Here is an 18,918-nt window from a genome sequence, read left to right as displayed (position 1 = left end):
CTGTGGCTGGCACTAATTGCTATGGATACCGGTCTTTCCCAGCCAGTCTATGCTCCTCTCAAATTGCTTCCAAAGACCTGATGCTGATCAGGTCTTGTGCACGCTGCGTACGACCCTTTCATGAAAAGAGTTGTCAGACTCTGTTGCTTACGGCACCCTCGGAGAATAAAAGAGCATATGGATCCCTGAATGTCTAACCTAAAGAAGATGTATGAACTGCAGCTGTATCCACTGACCATCTTGTGTCCGTGACTCCTCACGTTGTTCCCCTGCTTCACGGATTAGGCCCTTTTGCTAAAAACAGCCGGGTAGTATCAAGCTCTTGGATGAACGCGACAGCACAATGCTGATGCACTCAAGAGTTCTAAAGTTCGTAATACCGCGCTTGCATTCAGGCCAGCTTTAATCTGAGTGCTACCGGAAGAAGTTTGTTGCACAGCTGTTCCGCAGTGTCAGAGGGTTTTTGTAGGCTGTCAGCTCTTCTGGGTCCACTTATTGCTTGCAACCCGCCTGCCTTACACTGAGTAGCTCATTCTACATTTTCCATCTCTTGTGTAAACTGTGATTTACTCCGTTGCTCTTCCACACCGTTGTTGTATAGAGGAGCCGAGGTTTCGGTCTGTGGACGCTATTTACTGGTCAGTTATCGTGATGGCTGTGAACCGAACAATTTACTATACTACTGTGATCTGGCGTCCATAAACTATTCTATAACAGGTACGTACCATGTTCTACTTATTTGTTTGTTTGCATTATGGAGTCATTAATATTGCTTTCGGTTTAATGCCGTGAGATGTACATAGAATTTCTGTGCAGTGTGGGTGCGTTCAGTTGATCTTTTATTAGGATCCAAATCGCTTGGCGTGCTTCGAATGTTCTCCAAAGGTGATGTTGGTCAGTCCTTTAACTCTCCCTTGAGGTTCACACTAGCTGATTCAACAAAGCCGTTCTGTTTGGGAGCTTCAAATAACAACTTCGGATTTGAAAACCTAACGGAAAAGAACGACTTGACCGTGATTCTTTTGACTTATTACTCTCAAAGGGTATAGAGTGTTTTCCATATGGAGGAAAAATGCTGTTCTGTGGGGCGTCGGTTTTATCCCAAGATTGTTTTTCATTTATTTACTGTTGAGGGTTAAAGTTGTCTGGTTGTTTTCTATCAGCTACTACGTCGAATCTCTAAACAACCTGAATTCACACACAATTAACACTACTGGCTTGAGGGCTTTCCGCGAACGAATTACGTCATGCACATGATGGTTGTCCAGTATCAGATTGATGTCACGCTGGTTAGTACGGATTGCTTAACCAGAAAATTTAGCGAAATGCTCCGGTTTTCAGAATGTGGTGACGTCACAGTGGGCTAACCTTGTAAAGTGGTTTGCACCAGTCCTTGCCTAATACTTGCCAGTAGTTGATTCCGCCATGGTTACCGGATTATTAGTGCCAGTTTCTGGCAGTGACAGTATGATTGCAGTCTTAGCTAACAATGACATGGTTGTTTGCTGTGCTTGGGACTTTCGTTTCAGGTGTTTCATCATCAATCGAGGTGACCCCATCAATATATCCTGGTGAAACGGAACAGAATGATGCGTCATTGGGCTTGTGGGCATGAGTAGAAGCTGAAATTAACGAAGAAAATCTTAGTTTGCCGCAACGAGAGCACCAGATCAACTATTCCGAAAAACCTATTCGTATAGTACTACTTGGACTGGAAACAAAACGTTTCCTTATGATCGGGTGGGGAAAGGTAAATTCTGAATGCAAATACAATCTTGTGACGCAGTTCTTATTGGATTCATTTTGAAAGTGATTTATTACCGTAAGGTAGGCCGAAGTCGAAAGCTTTACTCTCTCTGCGTTCACAATTTCGAGACTTTCAAATTGTTTCGAAAGTTTCGGATTCCGAATTCACTCCTAATTTTAGGTACAGGAAGCCATCCCTCATGCACCCTACGGGTCGCATAGCAACTACGCGTCGAAAGGTTTTCATGGTTTTGTTTTCTAAGCATGTTGTGAAGTCCTCCAACCAGCTTTCGCTCGTAAAAGATTTTTTGAATAAATAAAGTTGAGTGGAAGAAGCCGATACTACCTCCAGTTTTGAATTCTTGATCATAAGGCAATCTGATGTACCAGTGAGAATTTAAAAAAAATTCTTTGAGCTACGGAATGTAGTAATCAATAAGGCCAGTGAAACAGTACGCCAGTGAAGCGTCAGTGTCAACACTGATGTTGCTCTCTTCGATTGATTGGTTGATTGAAACCGAAGCCAAAACCAGTTCATCGGTGTTTCTGATCGATTGGGTATAGGCGTACAATATCGAATAAGGATCTGAGTGCTTGAATCTAAGGTGGACAACCTAGCTTGTCCCGCAGATCACCCGTACGATAGGCGAAAGTTCGCGAGTCCGACTTCTTTTATTCTTTTCCTCGTTTACATATGGGTTTCTGATTTCACGGATCACTTTCCCCTTTTTTTTGAAATTCAAGGTATTTTATTTCATTACTATGATAATGATACCGAGCTCGAGATAGCTCAGTGGTTAAGGCGCCAACTCACGGACCGGAAGGTTCGTGGTTCGAACCCTATCCTCAGCATCTTGACTGCTCCTGTCTAGACTTGGGTGACCCGGTAGTATCCCAGCCCTCATGCCTCCTGTTGGTATGGTAACTAGGCACTGAAAGGGTGCTACAGCTGAACGACTCATTATGGTACCGTTGGACCCTGGGATGCTTGCAAAACCGACGCTTCATCTTATTCGTACTGTCATCCAGTAATGTGCTACGCATTCTGCTACTTTCACGGTTTCTCCTTAATCGGTTCTACCTTTGAAGATGACGCGCTTTCGAAGAAAGTTTGTCATTGTGGGCTACCTGGAATGTACTCTCTTTTCATGGTTCCAGTTCCAGACCGTTGTCGACGGAATCTACCACTTAAATCGTTCACTTGTAACGCCCTTTCAATGTCTAGCTGCCATGCCACCCAAAGTAAGCACAAGGGCTGGGGTACCGCCAGGTTTCCCAAGCCTAGACAGGGGAAGTCGAGAGGCAGAGGGGTTCAAACCACGGACAGTAAATTCGCGCTGTAACCAGTGAGCCATCTCGCCCCCTCCGACAGCCCATGACAAGTTTCTCCCTTAGGAGAGTTCAGCCACTGAGTATCCACGACTTATCTTTTACTCGAACCCGAATTACATGCAATTCACGAAATGCACTCACCTGAACATTGGTTTGATTTTGATTGGAGACTGACTCCAGCTGAATGTGTTGTTTGTGGTTTTCAACTGTATGTACTGTCAATAGGAAAGTATACTGCGATATCTCGAATTTCGTGTCAACTGAAGAATGAGGCGGCCTTGTGCAGTAAATTCAGTTGAGGAAGGCCACCTTAAACGAGATATCCATCTGAATTCAGTTCCGTCTCTCGTCATAACCAAATTAATGTGCAACTGAGTGTATTTCGGGAAGCCCCGTCCTCGTGTACAAACCACTACAGTTTGCCTTGTAGGCCTTTTTTCGTCCCCAGTGTGATTAGAAGCAGTTCTTTTCCTGTTGCCCACATAGGCAAACTGAACCTCATTCCAATCGTTAATGAATTCGAAGCTGTCTACGAATACGTGACGAACGAAGGGCCGCTACTGGTTCTGAGAACCAACTTGAATGCGCCAATGTACAAATTAATCACGGTTGACCTAACCAATCCGGATCAGGTACGTCTGTTTGTTCTTTGATTGTACATGTAACTTTTGATTAGGGCTCTACAGCTAACCTACTACTTAGTCCTAATAGAGCATCTCTGGTACTCGTTTCCGGAACTATTCTGGTTTAGCACTTTTACTATTACCGTTACGGATTTTCACTGTTTGCAAGTCAATAAGTAAGCAACCACATATTTTAATTTACTGCAAATTTTCTGTGAAAACTTGAAAAATATAGATCATACAATAAAGTGTGGAGGAACACTCGAGGGGGAAGACGATGTAATAATGCTTTTTAATGACTTTCAAATTAACTATTAACCAAGGATAAACAGGTTTTTTGCGTGTTCCTTCTAGAGACCAGATGTGTTTGGTATTAGCGACATGTTCTAGTTCAAGGGCGTAATGGTATTCTATCACAACAGGGTATTTTGCAAGAATTATAGGCCTCTGTTTAGTAACTACGGAGCCATCGTTGATTCTCTTATAACTTACTGTCACATTTGAATGTTAGTTAATCAGTTTCTGTCAGTTTCCTCAAAACAACCCATATTTGATAACGATATTGCCCATTTCTCAGCCATTCGAAGATCTAGGGACTAAATTTGATGTATAAACCAAACAACTAGAGGCACATCTTTGGACGGCCCTATCGTCCAACTAGGCTTCATGGGTCCATTTTTACTGCGTTTGCTGTGGACAAGTAGACGGATACTGCCTTACTGTAAAACCGCTGTTTCGGCAATGGGTCTCACAATCCTACAAAATCTAGCTCTTTTCAGTATGCAAATCGCTCGTTATTCGGCGTCTGTTATTTATCCTACCTGGACATTTGTCCAAAGCTATGTTTGACCAACAAGCCTCCGAAATTTTCGAAACGTACTAACGAGTATTCTCTTTCATGCGAAAGTGTCCAATAAGCTTCCAACAAGTGGAGCCAAATCGTCTGTCCTCTTCTCTCTATCTTTTCTCAGACCAACTGGAAAGACCTCATCGCTCACAATGAGACAGTTCTATTGGAATGTGCAACCTGTGTTCATCAGGACAAACTTATTGTGAGCAGGTTGCAGGATGTCAAGGTAAGCTGCCTGTTGTCCAATTTCTGCCCATTCTGTACGTTCATGGAAACCCTGTTCAGTTAGGAATGCGCACTTTCGGTTGGAATTAAGACAGCTGATGAACGGCAAGTGTGGTGACATTTTAAACAGCTTCCACCAAACTGACCTTAAGTCACTTCCATCTGGGAGCATTGTATGAGAACCCATAACCGAATAAGATGTAATAATTTGACCTGAACAATAATCGCAATATCATTTATTGGGACGAATTGAGAAAAGTAGAGGAAATTAGTTGCTTATGAAGTGGTCCGCGCTGGTCATGGGGCCCGAATCCCGTTGTTTCAGTCTTGCACCAGCGGATGCTGGCCTCTTATTGATGATGACATCCATACAGGTTGGTTGACCTGTTGCTCACTTGGTTGGTTTGACAGGACTTACTATCCGCGATCATGGGAAATGCCTCCACCTAACAGGCCTTAAATCAACTGACCCGCTTATTTCGGCTAGCTCTTCACGTTCAGTGGAACAAGGTCGTGTTAAGTGAAAAAGTGGTTCGTTTCAAGATTTCACTGTCGAGGCTACTATTGTGTTCCGACCATGAAGGTACACTTCTTGAGTTCTTTGGAAAGATATGCAGATGCACGCGAACTCTCAATGAAGGTCTAGCCCAATGCCGCTTCGCGATGTTATGCCTGTTTACCTACCTACTTTGTTCAACTTCAACCTGCTCTGTTATTTTTGCGCTGTCCACGTTTGTCTGGTATTTCTCGGGTGTTGCGTAAAGCTGTTTCACAGTTGGTTTGATTGGTTCCGTGCGACCTCCCTGAAATCATCATCATCATCGAAAGCATGACATCAGTGTTCAACACCGATGCTCCACTGCCCTGAAATTCCCATTGTAATGAATGGCTTTCAGTCTGGGTGGACACCTGCTCAGTAAAGGTAGAAAAATAATTCATTTCTGTAAGCTCCATTGCTTTTCTGAAATTGGGAATGGACATTCAAGTGGTCATGATGTTTATCTTGGAGGAGTTGGAGGGCAGGATGGATTAGTGGTTAGAGCGCGAATTTACTAACCGGAATGTCCGTGGTTCGAACCCGACTTATGCCTCTTGACTTCCTCTGTCTAGGCTTGAGCGACCTGACAGTATTCCAACCCTCGTGCTTTCTTCGGGTGTCATGGCAGTTAGGCACCGCAAGGGTGCTACAGCTGAATGATTTTTTTAACGATGTTTGTCCATCCGAGGTTGAGCTACTGTGACCGAATGTTGATTGTGTTGGCGTTTGAACGTATCCTCTATTCATGACGTGAGCCCTGTCTCGTATTCGTTTTACGATCCTATGCCAGAACAGTACCGTCGTTGACGAGTTAAACCACTTGGCATGTCAAATTCAACCGTTCAGCTGTAGTGATAAGAGCACGTAGCTACTGTGCTGCCATCCGGTGCTGTGCTTGGCTAGAGACATTGGACGATATGGCAGCTAACCGGTGTCAGTGGTGATCATGCTGTCAGTTTCTGTTTAAATTGTCTGACTGGTTGCCAGAGATTTAGGTATCTCGGACGCTTGTGGTAGGCTAGCCATAGGTCCCCCCTTCTACCCAATTTCGTTCTTCTTTCCATTATAATGCTTTGTTCAGATAAATCGACATGGTTGTGCGGCAGTGAAGCACCAGTGTTCTCATCTCGTGTTGTTGCTAATGATGATGATGGTAATGTTAGTGATGACCTCAGATTGCCTAAGGTTATACAGAGGAAAAGTAATGGGCGAATTCAGACCATAATCCCTTCTGTCCCCACACCAAGTATGTCACTCCAGCTGACGCTTGTCGACCGAGCAGCTGAAACTACGTTTTTCCTTGTTTCGACCTACCTGATGCCTATATGTATATACTCGCTTCCTTCTGTCTGTCTTCGTTTCAGAGCCGTTTGTCTGTGCATCAATTGAAAACAGGCGAAAAAATACAAGATCTCGAGTTGCCTTTGGGTAGCGTTTGTGGGATTACTGGTCGCAAGCGCGATACAATCGTACGTCTTCTTCTACAGTACACATTTATTCCGTTGTGACGTTTATGCTTGGGCTTCTTGCTTTAGCATACTCATCAGCCGAGCTTACGCTTTTCCATTCTTTCAGGCGTTCATCCGATTCACTTCTTTTCTAACTCCTGGGCAAGTATTCTCGTGTGACCTAACGAAGGAGCCTCTCAGTCTAAAGGTATGTCTCCCGTTATGTTGCGGACTCTCGAAATAAGTGTAACATTCTCGCACTCCTTTCGACCTTCGGCTTTACCTCTTATTTCAGTTCCTTTGTGTTTACATCATTACGGTTGTTCGGAGCCTGCCGGAACCACAACCCTGCCTTTAACACGGGAACTACAACTAGAGCTCTGTTGGTGCTAGCAATGCACAGTTGGGATCGGTCTATGACTTACTTCCATGCAGTCGATCGCATTCTTCCCTGCCGTACTTTCATGACTGAATGGGAGATGGATGGTCATTTAGTCATTGTCTGGCAGTGTTCCGAAAATGTGGTGCTCTTAATTTGTACTAGTTTTACGAATCTTCCTCATGGAGAAGGATGATGGGAGTGCAGGACTGGTCTAAATCCCTACCACCTACGAACTACCATCAGCCACATAGCTGGGACATAATCGTGGAGTAACATGTGGGTTTGTGTATGTGCTCCGTGTAGTGACACACGGTTTTGTTCGAAGTTGCATCTCTAGTCTTTGTATAGCCAAGTACAGACTGTAAGATAGTGGGCAGCGCTTGACGAGCAGGACTGTTAGACTAGTTCTTGCTGATCTCATTTACCACCTCTGTTGAGTCTGGCATGTGTTCGAGTTCGCTTCTCTAGCCCTTGTACATCCAAGTAAACCCTCTTTGCGATAGCGTTTGCCTTTTCCTGCTCTCGTCATTGGGCCTACATACCACATTTTGAAAGACCCGGTTGCTTGCCAAAACTTCAACTCTGGTAGCACCGCCACCAGCGTCCCATTGATCCATGTGCACCGGCTGTCACAGTGGTTAACACTAAGGGGTATGACGACAAAGTGGTAGATTTTGTTACAACGGGACTGGTTGACACACCTAAAAGATTTCTGCATTTTCCAACACTAGGACACCTGTGGTCGTCATTTCTGCAAATTTCCATTCTCCGTGATTGTATCGAGTTGCCGATATACCCAAACATGAATTGGGGCTGTAATCCGTGAGGTTCCCAGATGAATGATAGTCGAATCGTCGTCGGGAAATTTGCATACGAGGCATACTGCTCACATTATGTGCGACAGATTTGCCGATGCGCAATTTCACGAACGTGGGTTTTCTCTTGGCCCGTCAGTAATCTGAGAATGGCTGCGCCTCATCGATAATTAGACGCTACCTTCAGTAAGCTTTCAGGGGGACTACGCTCACTACTCGTCGTCTGGAAATTCGCTCTGGGTTGAACGCCAAGTTTCGGCCAATACTTAGCTTTTATTACCATCCTTTCTTGCTCCAAATTGTTTGGGAAAACTTACTCCTTACTTTGTTAGACGACGGTGGGGCGAAAAACAACACCCTTCATGAGATAGACAAGAGTAATATAGACGAAGATTTTGAGACCTCAACACCAACTGGAATCTGACCTCACACTCGACCTATCTGTTTGATTAAAGATCTTCGGATGGCGTGTGCATTTACAGACATGTTGCTCGCTGAAGTCAACAAGCTATGAACGCGTTTGCTGTCGTCTGTTAAGAGATTCTTATTCCTTGTATTCTTTCTTTACACCTTACATAGTCCCTCATTTGGCATCCATTTAGTTTATCTAGGTCTATGTTTTCAATCGTTATGCCGTAAACCCATCGCCTTGTTTCAGGTCTGCGACTGACTGCCAGTGCGATTGTACACTTTTTACCGTTCTCATATGTTGAGCAGTTGAGTGGGCTATTGTGTCTGAGTTGCATGTAATTCACCTGCTTATTCCGTTCCAGTTATACCACCCTAAATCAGGCTTCGTATATTCTGCGAAACGCTTTTCTGATCACCGGTTCTTTTCTGGTTACTCTCGCTCCTTTGCGACCGAGAACATTCAACGCCTTAGCACTTATGACACCTAATTTAAGTTCACTTTTCGTTTCCATATGCACAGAACACATGCAAAGTCATGTTGCAAGCTGAGAGAGACACACTGTTAGAGCCACTTCATTTTTCGATAACCGTCACTGGGGGTGAACTCTACACAGAATCAACTGGTGCTCCTCCAAAGCCCTAACTGATGTTCGCGACATGAGAGACACAATAGTTCATTTGAATTGATTTAACAATGGTGTGTAAATCTTCCCCATGATGGATAGTCACAGGCATTTAATGAGAAATGTAACGAAATTAGCTTTGAAAATTTTAGTGAGCTATTTCCAGGAGTACCGAGAAAGCCGGATGTCACCACAAACTCGGTAGGCGACGCGAGTCTGATTGCACTGATGACTTCTCCATGCAACTGTTTATCTTTCGCCGAAAATTTCAAGGTTCTGCCTGTTAGCAAGTTACGATGGAACAGTTGTTAGTCATTGCCTAGTATGGCGAATGATTCAAAACAAAGGCTGCATCAAGGTATCATTTAATTGGGACTGGTGTGCTCAGACGACCGAGGAGTTTGAGTACGCTTATCCACCTTGAAGGACAGCGTGTAGAAAACAAAGTTTTTCTGATCATGTTAAATTCTGAGATCGTTGCGAGTTTGACCTCCTTGAGGTAGGAAACAGTTGAGGCGCTACAGACCAAAGTTTTCTAATAAGAGAAAACTTCACTTCGAGTGAGGTTCAGACGTCTTCATAAAATGCTAGATCTCCCGTTTTCGATACCCTCGAACTTGAAAAGGGTCCAACTAGAAAGTAAAGGACCAGGTCAGAACGGGATGACACTTCACCGAATCATGAATGGTAGAAGTCCAATCCAGACCGTTAAATGACTTAATTTTTCATTGACGTGGTGTGCAAAAACAAGATAATAAAGGGTAGCTGAACTCATACGGGAGAACTGTCTATGGTCTGGCATTATATTTCTCTGATAGATAAACGTCACGTGGTTAGTTCGGGCGAAAAAGTCGCTGTCGATTCCTGCTCATGCATGGTTAACGATTACTTCTTCCCATTCTGCGGAACTAGACCAGGGAAAGGGGTATCTCAAGGTGGCAGCGCCATGATTACCGCATCGCCCACTCCACGAGATCATTACTTCTCTTCCGAATAGGTGGTTGTTAGATTTTTAAGCATGCAGATACAGACACGAAACCTTTCGAAAACAGGTGAGACACAGTCACAAGACATATCTGACTGCTTCTAGTACCTTTGACTGAATAGTAGTATCTTGAGTGTATAGTTGAACTTGAGGTGGAAACTTCGACGGTATTTAATGAAGAGTATACAAAACACTATCTTTTAGTGACAAATTGTGGAAGGTATCACACCCTGAAATGCGCTACTTTTTTTTAGTTTGGGCTGGCGTTTGGCGCCATTGATGACAAATTCAGTGAACAACCGCCTTGGACAACGCGTTACGACTCTGAATGTTCTAAGTTGAACGAGGGTTTTTCGCACATTATCTCTTGAACAGTAGAGAAATATACAGCTTCAGAAATGGGTTGTGTCATAGCAGTGACGTTGGACTTATAGTGATTCTTACTGTGCTCACATAGTCACTCCTTTTCAGGTATAAGTTTTGGTCTTGCTCACTTTCGCATTCCCCTCTCGGTGAACAGATCTTTCGCGAGTCCCGCCTGAGTTCTGTCGACTTGTCTGCTTTCACGGCCAAACAAGTGTTCTACGAAAGCAAGGATAAAACTCGAATCCCGATGTTTATCGTTCATCCAAACGTAAGTCCATCAACCTGTTACGAAAGTACGTAACGTACCTCCCTCTTGAAACACAGTTTTCTCTCTGCATAATGGAATTTAATCTAATAAACGCCTCGAATATAGAAAAGCCGCCCAAATCTGTTCGACTTAAAAATTCAGTATTTTGTGTAAGCTGAACAAATTTCACAATTCAATTTTTTGCTGACGGAACTCGTTGTCCTCCACAGGAGATTGACAATTGTGAGATATGATGAAAAAGAGATATCAGGTGACCGTGCATTGAAAATTCATTAATTCATCCCCAGATGAAAAGGATGATGGGTGTTTTGTCCAAATTGAAGGAGAATGGCAGCGGCCTTGCGTGGCTTATTAGCCTTGGTTGCGTACTGATCGCGTGTTTTCCTGGTGTTGTGGCTTGTTGAAATCTGTGCAAATCTTCTGGTGGTTGGAAAGCAAATTTCTTATGTCCTCGATTCTGTCCTCGCAGTGAGAAACATTTCCCTAATGGTTCAAAGGTAATTGCAAGCCACAGTAATCCTCTAAGACAGACCCCTCCGAAATAGGCTTACCTTTTAGGAAGATTACAACAAGCGTTCCCCATCTACAGCCCAATATGCTTCCCAATAAACACTTTTATCCTACAGTGATTTTTTTTTGGGGGGGGGGGGTCATTACAGGTTTATCTAACTAAACTACCCTTTTCGGACAAGAACATGTTGGATCGTATGCGGTTTATAGGTAACCGACCCTACTTATGATTATTTCCGTTTTGTGGAATGTTCCTCTCTTCCTTGCATGAAGTGAGCAGTTTCGGAAAGAATTCCTTGGTATGGTTGCATCCAAGCACTCTTCATTCGACAGTTGCAGTCCAATGTTGCTGACATTCTACATCGGTTAAAAAACTACGGCTTTATGTCTCATTCCCGCTATGTGAATATGTCCCAATGTATGAGAAAGTTCTGTTACGCCTGGTGTTTATCGCGTCTCCCCATTTTCGAATTGCTTCCAAACATTTCTCCTCTATCTTCACTTAGGACTTGGTTTTGGACGGATCGCGCCCGTGTCAACTTTACGGTTACGGGGGTTTTGATATAGCTATCACTCCGGCATTCAGTATCAGTCAGCTCATGCTCCTCCTACATTTTGGTGGCATTGTGGCCATTGCAAACATTCGCGGTGGCGGGTAAGTCATAAGAAACACTGTCACAACTAGTATAGCGCACTTCTCGGACGGACTGTACTAGGACCAGACTGGTTTTCATTCTGCTCAGGTGTTCCCTTTACTCTACTCTTCACCGTCTTCATCCAGTGAATATGGCAAACCTTGGCACGATGCTGGCAGGCGGAAGCATAAGCAAAATTGCTTCGATGATTTTCAAGCAGCCGCTGAGTATCTGATTGCTGAACGCTACACTAGTCGTAACAAGTGAGTTGGTTGAAATTCTTGTTTTTTTTGTTGGAATTAGCACCCGATAATTAACTACTCAGTTCAAAGAGTTTCTACTGAGCAGCTTATGGCCTTTGAACAATAATTTTTGCGTACACGGATATTACTGACGTCATAAAATGGTGGGACCAGTGGATGAAGATATTCGAAACCCGTACACTACTGAGGGTTCTAGATAATACGCTTCGAAGCTCATTACACTCACCAGTCTCTGGGATACAGTGCACGAAATTATGAATAAACAGGCTGTTTGGTTAACATACATCAACCTGTACTTGCCTGTTCGGTAGCATTACGAGATGGCAGTTCGAGGTAGTCGGTGGCTGTTTCACCTTATTCTTGTATTTTAGAATAGTCCTTGCTTTTTATCTGCCAAATGTATGTGGACTGCAGTGTAGGTCGCAAAATTGCTAGCGAATCCCATGTTGCCTATCCATTATTATTTCGTTTGGAATATCCTATTACAGTCCCTACTCTGTTAGCTGTTATCCCATTCCGCAAAGCTCATGTTCTCCTACTCTGCCACTGTTCTTTAACTTATCCTCGAGGTTGTACATTTCCGGTGGAAGCAATGGAGGACTACTCGTCTGTGCTTGTGCAAACCAGCGTCCAGATTTGTTTGCTGCGGCTGTGTCCCATGTGCCGGTTTGTGATTTGCTACGGTTCCACAAGTTCACCATCGGTCATGCTTGGGTCAGTGATTATGGAGATCCAGAAAAAGAGGAGGACTTTAATGTACTACTACGGTAATTCTCATTTAGTTTGTCTTGAATACTGCTTCGATGACTGTGCTGTAGTTTTTCTACCCGGCTCGTGGCAGCAGCAATTGCCTTATTGCTTCATGCAACACCAAATCTTGCGAGTTAGCGTTTCATGTTTTTTCCTCTTTATTCCCTTCTAGGTATTCACCCCTTCATAATGTCAAAGTTCCCGACGATCCCAATGTGCAATACCCTGCGATCCTGATTTTAACAGCTGACCACGATGATCGTGTTGTCCCTCTACATGCTTTCAAACTCCTTTCAACCCTTCAGTCCACATTTTGTCACAATGGTTCAAACCAAACCAAGCCCATTCTAGCCCGAATCGATACAAAGGCTGGTCACGGAGCTGGGAAACCAACGTCGAAAATGGTTAGTCAACTCATCCTGTGATCGGATCCGTTGAATGTTGTCTTCCATATTTGGGTTGATTATAGGGGGGGAGGCGAGATGGCTTAGTGGTTAGAGCGCGAATTTACTAACCGGAAGATCCGTGGTCCGAACCCGACCTCTGTCTTTCGACTCCCCCTGTTTAGGATAGGGCGACTTGGCAGTATCTTTCCTTCCGGTGGCATGGCAGTTGGGCACCTGAAGGGTGCTACAGCTGAACAGGGTTTTCCAATAATTTGACCTTTCTATCACTGTGGAGCAAAGTAATCGGATTCACAAATAACAGAGAAAACTGGTTTGACCAGTACCTATCGGTGTGCAATCAACTTTTGAGTTCAGCTGAGTACGCTGTTGGTTGGTGTCTGTAATCCCTGAACACATCACCAACTGGCCGTGTTGTATTTGAATTACCAAAGCTACTGCACAATACCGTTCTGCGTGCATTGCCACGCTTTCGCGATTTGGCTGTGGTTTTACGCCTCTTATGTGCTTTATCTGGCCAGCAGTCCGAACAATTTCATGGTTTCCGAATGGGATTAGGCGAACAGCAAATTTCAGATATTGCTTACCACATCGATCTTTTCGGCACGGGACAACTTTTAACTCATTGTAGCTAAGCCCCATGTAAAAAAATCAGCACCTCCGTTTTTAATGCTACGTGCCACGTGGCCGACACTGATAAGATTGTCTACTCGTCTGATGTATTGCATTTTTCTGACGAACGGCTACTACTTCGGTTTGGGGGTGGGTCTGGGTGTTTTGTTTAACCGCTGCATACGAGTCATCTGATCGGTAAACAGATGGTGGACATTGGATTTCATTCTGGCAAATGACGGGTGTCGGTTATCAAAATCAGAGAACGTTGTGCTCCACATCCTCCACATGTTTGGATGCGGATAAATTTGTTAAGTTTGGCATTTATCTCACACTTCATGGTGTGGGATTGGGATAGGCATTACTCGATCCGATTGGCACGGGTCATCTGTGCCACCTATCCTCGGCCTTGTGCAGTTCGACTGGAGTTTAGTTGAGCCATACTGACCAACATTAGACGGCCGGCGTTCGACGCGCAAAAAGAATTGACAATGACCTTGTGTCTACCATGAAACCGACCTTAAATTTTTGTAATCCCTTCTCACCGTTTGTTGCCACATCCCTGTCTTTTACGTGGCGAATCTTCTTTGTCTGTAGTCGATGGAGCGGATGAAACTTTGGCACATCGCGACCTGAATTCGGGTCGTATTTTGAGTGGGTCCATAGACATCCTCTTCATCTTACACCTAACGTCGCATTAACCCGATCGGCTTACTTCTCATGCAGTCGTGACTATTCGTTGCTTTCCACTTAACTAGACCCTGCGTCTAAAGGCGTTTTATAACCAGTCGACACGGGTGTAACCAATCTGCAGGACGTTGTAAGTTTCCGGTCGGCCGGCTAAATGAGTGAGACTGCTTTCGGAATAACCTAATAGTATCCTCAAAACCTCCGACCACTCGTTATTCGCAATACCTAGTAGCATGACATGACTTATCCCGAAGTGAACCTATACATTCTCATACCACTTATGTGTCCTAAAACGCGATCCCGTTTTTTCGTTTCAGATTGAAGAGATTGCCGACATATATGCATTTCTCCAAGTAGCACTTGATCTCACTTGGTGTGATTAGTTAAAATGCTCTCTTGGATAAAAAAAACGTTCTTCTTGCATCATTTGATCGCTTTCTGGTTTCGAGTCCTTGGTGTTTTTTTAAATGAACGTCGTTGCTTGATTGATCTTGTGTTTTGATTTTGATGTTTGGGGAAGTGCTTTCCCATCAGACATTGAATTGACAATATAAAATTGAGAGTATTGTTGGCACAGGTGGTCCATTCTGGAGTAAGACCCCTTAAATCAGAGTGTGTCCTATCTTGACATTTGAGTATGTGAGTTATGATGCCTCCTCAGCCGTTAAACAATTGAAATCTCGGAATTCGCTCCGCCTATTTTCGCGAATAATACCAGAATGACGGTCGAATCATCCGCTAACTACCCAAAACCCGTCATCTCAGAATCTGTTATTCAGTTTTCACCGCAAACGACTGTTTGTTCCCATCAAATCCGAACAACTTTTCGAAGAAATGATCATGCCCCTGTGTACCTTCGCAGAAGAAATATCGAGAGTGACCACAACGTTTATTCCTAAAGGGTTGACTTGTGACGTATGTTCTGTACCCTCAGGTAGTGAAGATTCTGTTCTACCAACTAATTTTAAACAGCTTTTGTGAGTGTGCGACGGAATACCATACTTCTGCTGGAATGATTGGCGAGGCTGTCCAGTACTGTTATATATCTTTGACTAGTATGGACTAGTGCAAGATAGTGATTCTGTGTGTCAGTCACCAGCCTATACGATCTATGGTGTCACAAACTACTGGACTTTGTGTCGCCTAGGCAAACTTGAATAAGGACCATAGAGTACCTCAACGTCAGAACGAGTGTAACTTCCAAGTGGCCTAGTTGGATAATGCAATTTATACATAGGGACGAGTCCCCCCAAAAAAAAGAACAAAGTAACTTCCCCGATTGCTGGTACATCGGCCATTCGCTCCAGGGTGTTTGTTGTAAACCAAAGACGTTTTCCATCTTTTGAGTGAATTTCGTATTTCATGGGTGGACGGATTGCATTTGTGCATCTAAGTAATGTTACGGTAATAGTAAAGGGACCAGTTTCCGACAGCTGGAACGAATACACAGTTCGTGGGTTACTGCTTGTAGATGGCAAGCTAATTTTGGAGTAATTAACTAGAAAAACCACCAGAAAGGGTTTCGAAATGACCAGTAGCGGGTGAGTGGAACCAAAATCAGAGATGGGGCAAATTGATAACACTCCTAACCCGTTTGACTGAGGGTAACCGGTATTTGTCCTAGAACTTTCATCATCTGAAAAACCTCGGTTGGCGGTCGCCGTTCATTTCACCGTGTTTGGAGGATAGCTTAAGCTCAAGGTGTTCACCTTTATCGTGACTGGCTCACGGTGAAAGACAAATTAGCTTCGCAGATTTTGTGCGCTAGAGCCATGTTCTGCGGCAACATTTGCACATCGGACACCACAGACGAGTGAGGTGCCAAGGTGACGTGCGATTTGACGGTGGGCAAACAGGTCTTCAGTCTCTCGGTGACGACGCTGACCCTGACAGAGGCATGGGTTGGGGGCCTTCGTCGCAAGCTCCACATCGGATTTACGGCTTGTTCGAACCAGTTCAGCCAGCCCGGATACACCATAACGGCTTCGGGTTGTTCCATTGAAGACCTAGTTCACCACTTTGCTTCGGATCGAGCACTCATAATTCTTGCATGTCCTCGCACCATAGTGGCCAGATCTAGCCTCTATAAAATAGGGTAAGACAGACAGGCTGATATATGTAGACTTTGGTTCTGACTCTAATCTCTGTCACCATCAATTCTCACCCTAATTTTATTGTTTTTGTGGCTTTATTAGTGCATAGCTGAGGATGACCATAATACAACTCAGGAAATACATGCACTTAACTGTCTTTACTGTGGTTGACAGTGGTTTACAGAAACGATTTGCAGCATGTATAAAATAACGGACAATATTAAATGTGGAGCAAGTCAACAGGGAACTTATCGTATTTGAGAGTCCCTTGGTAAAAGTTCGGACGGTGGGAACGTGTTTTCTCCGCAGTATGGCTGCTACACGTGTTCCATGATTGTCCGTGGACTTGGAGTGCTTGGCTGATTCCTTGCTCCCTGCACGCGCGCGAGTCTGTGTGCTGACTGGGTTCGGCTTCCCTTTTTGTAGGTCCCAGTGCGTATACGTGGGCGGGTCGGCACATGAGTGGTTGCTACGCCGACTAGGCGGTGAAGACAATCGATGTCCGATGAGTCAGCTTAATGCGACGTGTTTGTGCGTATGAGAAAAAGACAAGCCTCGCGATCCAGTGAGCGGCTGTGAGTTGAACAGTCAAGTATGTGGATGACTGGGTCGCTACAGCCTTCGCGAAGATGCAGGAATCGAGATATTTAGAGGCAAACGCCATTTCATTAATGGAGTTTTTCGTCATGAGCGATTTTTTTTCAAACTTTCTCGAGTATATGGCGAGAAGCCTTTGTCTTAGCAAATTCGATTTCGGGATTGGATCCAAGAGTATATTGCCGAACCTGGGCTAATAGTTGTGCGATGTTCTTCGGGTTGTCGCCCAGGAGAACGACATCTTCGTATTCAAGAATGCCTTTTGAGGTATCCAGTGTAAGTTACAAGCCTCTGAGAGCTGATAAGTGTCCTCAGACAGGAATGACCCATTCGAAATCTTTTGGTCATGCCGAACGGCCCTTGTTTACTCAAACGGAGGGAAAGGTCCCGACTCATTGAGGCAGGATGGAACGGTTACGTGATTTTTAACCGCAGTTCACCCCCGCCGTAAGGTCAGCTCCGGTTTTCGAAGAAAGGATAGTGTTGATAAATCGTCACGTGGAAACTACTGATAAATTTTGCGCAATCGAAACAATAAACAAAGGTCCCATTGTATTACCCAATAAAAGCCATTCAGAGTGAATAGCTTTTTCATCGACTGGCTTTATAGCATACTATTATTGATAGGAGTGACATGCGAGTAGTATGTTTTCTCGTAAATCCGCCTTGCGGATATCTGTTGCGGAATTTATGGAGTCGTTTTGTAGCATTTGCTTGGATTTGAGTAACACTCAACGAATATCCAGGAAAGTTCAGGAAGACACGTTCAAAGAGAAGACGGATATTCAGTTTTTGTAAACAAGATGCATATGAGAGTTTTTCTTCCCTGTCCAATAGTCTGTAACTGGTCAGTTGGCATTTTCTAATAAACAACTCTTCAGCGAAGGCCTTCTTCCTTTTACCAGTATTCATATTCGAAGTGGGCATATCTCTTCAATGAATTTGCGTAGTTGCTCGGTGTAAATTAGGTACCTGACGCTCGGTCGCATCTTATACTGAATAAATATTCAACCCACAAGTAAGCCAACACGGTGCTCAGCCCTTTCGATTATTACCTGTTCTTCCTTGGCTTAGAAATTTCAGTGAATGGCTACTGCGTCAACAAATCTCAAACTTCAATCATAAGCATTGTAGGGGAGCAGCGAGACTTCAGATTAGCTCAGTCTCAGTATCCCACGCAATATCGCAGATTCGTACGACATCATGTTCGCTTATTGTGGTAGGCCGGATAGGGTCCGTCGCGTCGATCGCACTTTGCGGAAACCTTCTTTAGCGCTTTAGTAGGTTACTAGTGTAACTAACTAGCGTCTGATGCCTGTCAGTCAATAACCTTGGACTGCATTCGATTGTCGCCTTCCATATCTCTGGCACCATGGGGTTGGCCGGAGTGAAGCCGTTCCCCCTAACAAACACTTGAGTGTGGTTAGGCCTGTGAACTCCTTCAGTTTTCGCGGTAGTAGGAGTACAACTTCCACGGGATAACGGAAGCAGTTTCCGATTTGTGGGACTGAGTACTAGAGCCTCAGTTGGTTTACAAATGACGGCTGATGAACAAGATGTCAGCTATCAGGTAAGACTCAGGAGCAGGTCAGGTGTTTCGCATCCTTGTCTCAATCTCGCCATTGGGTTTTGTTAAGAAAAAAAGTAGTTTGTTCACTTTGAGTTGTCGTACATTCTGTCCGCACGGACAGAATCCAAACCGCCAACGGCAATGAGAGCAGGATCGTGACCAGTTGCAGTTTTCCGCCTGAT

The 18,918-nt window shown here is 44.3% G+C and overlaps 2 protein-coding genes across 2 annotated transcripts in view; one reads left to right on the top strand and one right to left on the bottom strand.

Moving 5' to 3' along the window:
* Nucleotides 1-14,960, top strand: part of T265_09078 (hypothetical protein) — a gene marked incomplete at both ends in the record, with an annotated part of 24,001 nt that extends 9,041 nt beyond the window's left edge. Inside the window, 11 exons of the mRNA XM_009175057.1 lie at nt 602-717; nt 3,565-3,710; nt 4,673-4,777; nt 6,679-6,783; nt 6,890-6,970; nt 10,499-10,612; nt 11,629-11,777; nt 11,904-12,020; nt 12,509-12,787; nt 12,943-13,174; nt 14,794-14,960. Coding sequence (XP_009173321.1) covers nt 602-717; nt 3,565-3,710; nt 4,673-4,777; nt 6,679-6,783; nt 6,890-6,970; nt 10,499-10,612; nt 11,629-11,777; nt 11,904-12,020; nt 12,509-12,787; nt 12,943-13,174; nt 14,794-14,859 — 1,510 coding nt within the window. The remainder of the gene's footprint in view (nt 1-601; nt 718-3,564; nt 3,711-4,672; nt 4,778-6,678; nt 6,784-6,889; nt 6,971-10,498; nt 10,613-11,628; nt 11,778-11,903; nt 12,021-12,508; nt 12,788-12,942; nt 13,175-14,793) is intronic.
* Nucleotides 14,961-16,187: 1,227 nt separating this feature from the next.
* On the bottom strand, nt 16,188-16,475 carry T265_09077 (hypothetical protein; the record flags this gene model as incomplete). The annotated part of the gene is made up of 1 exon (XM_009175056.1): nt 16,188-16,475. One exon carries the CDS (start codon nt 16,473-16,475, stop codon nt 16,188-16,190), a length of 288 nt encoding a protein of 95 aa, XP_009173320.1.
* Nucleotides 16,476-18,918: the final 2,443 nt, after the last annotated feature.

This window comes from Opisthorchis viverrini, assembly GCF_000715545.1.
Source record: "Opisthorchis viverrini unplaced genomic scaffold opera_v5_252, whole genome shotgun sequence".
Classification (NCBI taxonomy): domain Eukaryota; kingdom Metazoa; phylum Platyhelminthes; class Trematoda; order Opisthorchiida; family Opisthorchiidae; genus Opisthorchis; species Opisthorchis viverrini.
The sequence above is the reverse complement of the archived record's forward strand: the minus strand, read 5'-3'. Positions and strand labels throughout refer to the sequence as shown.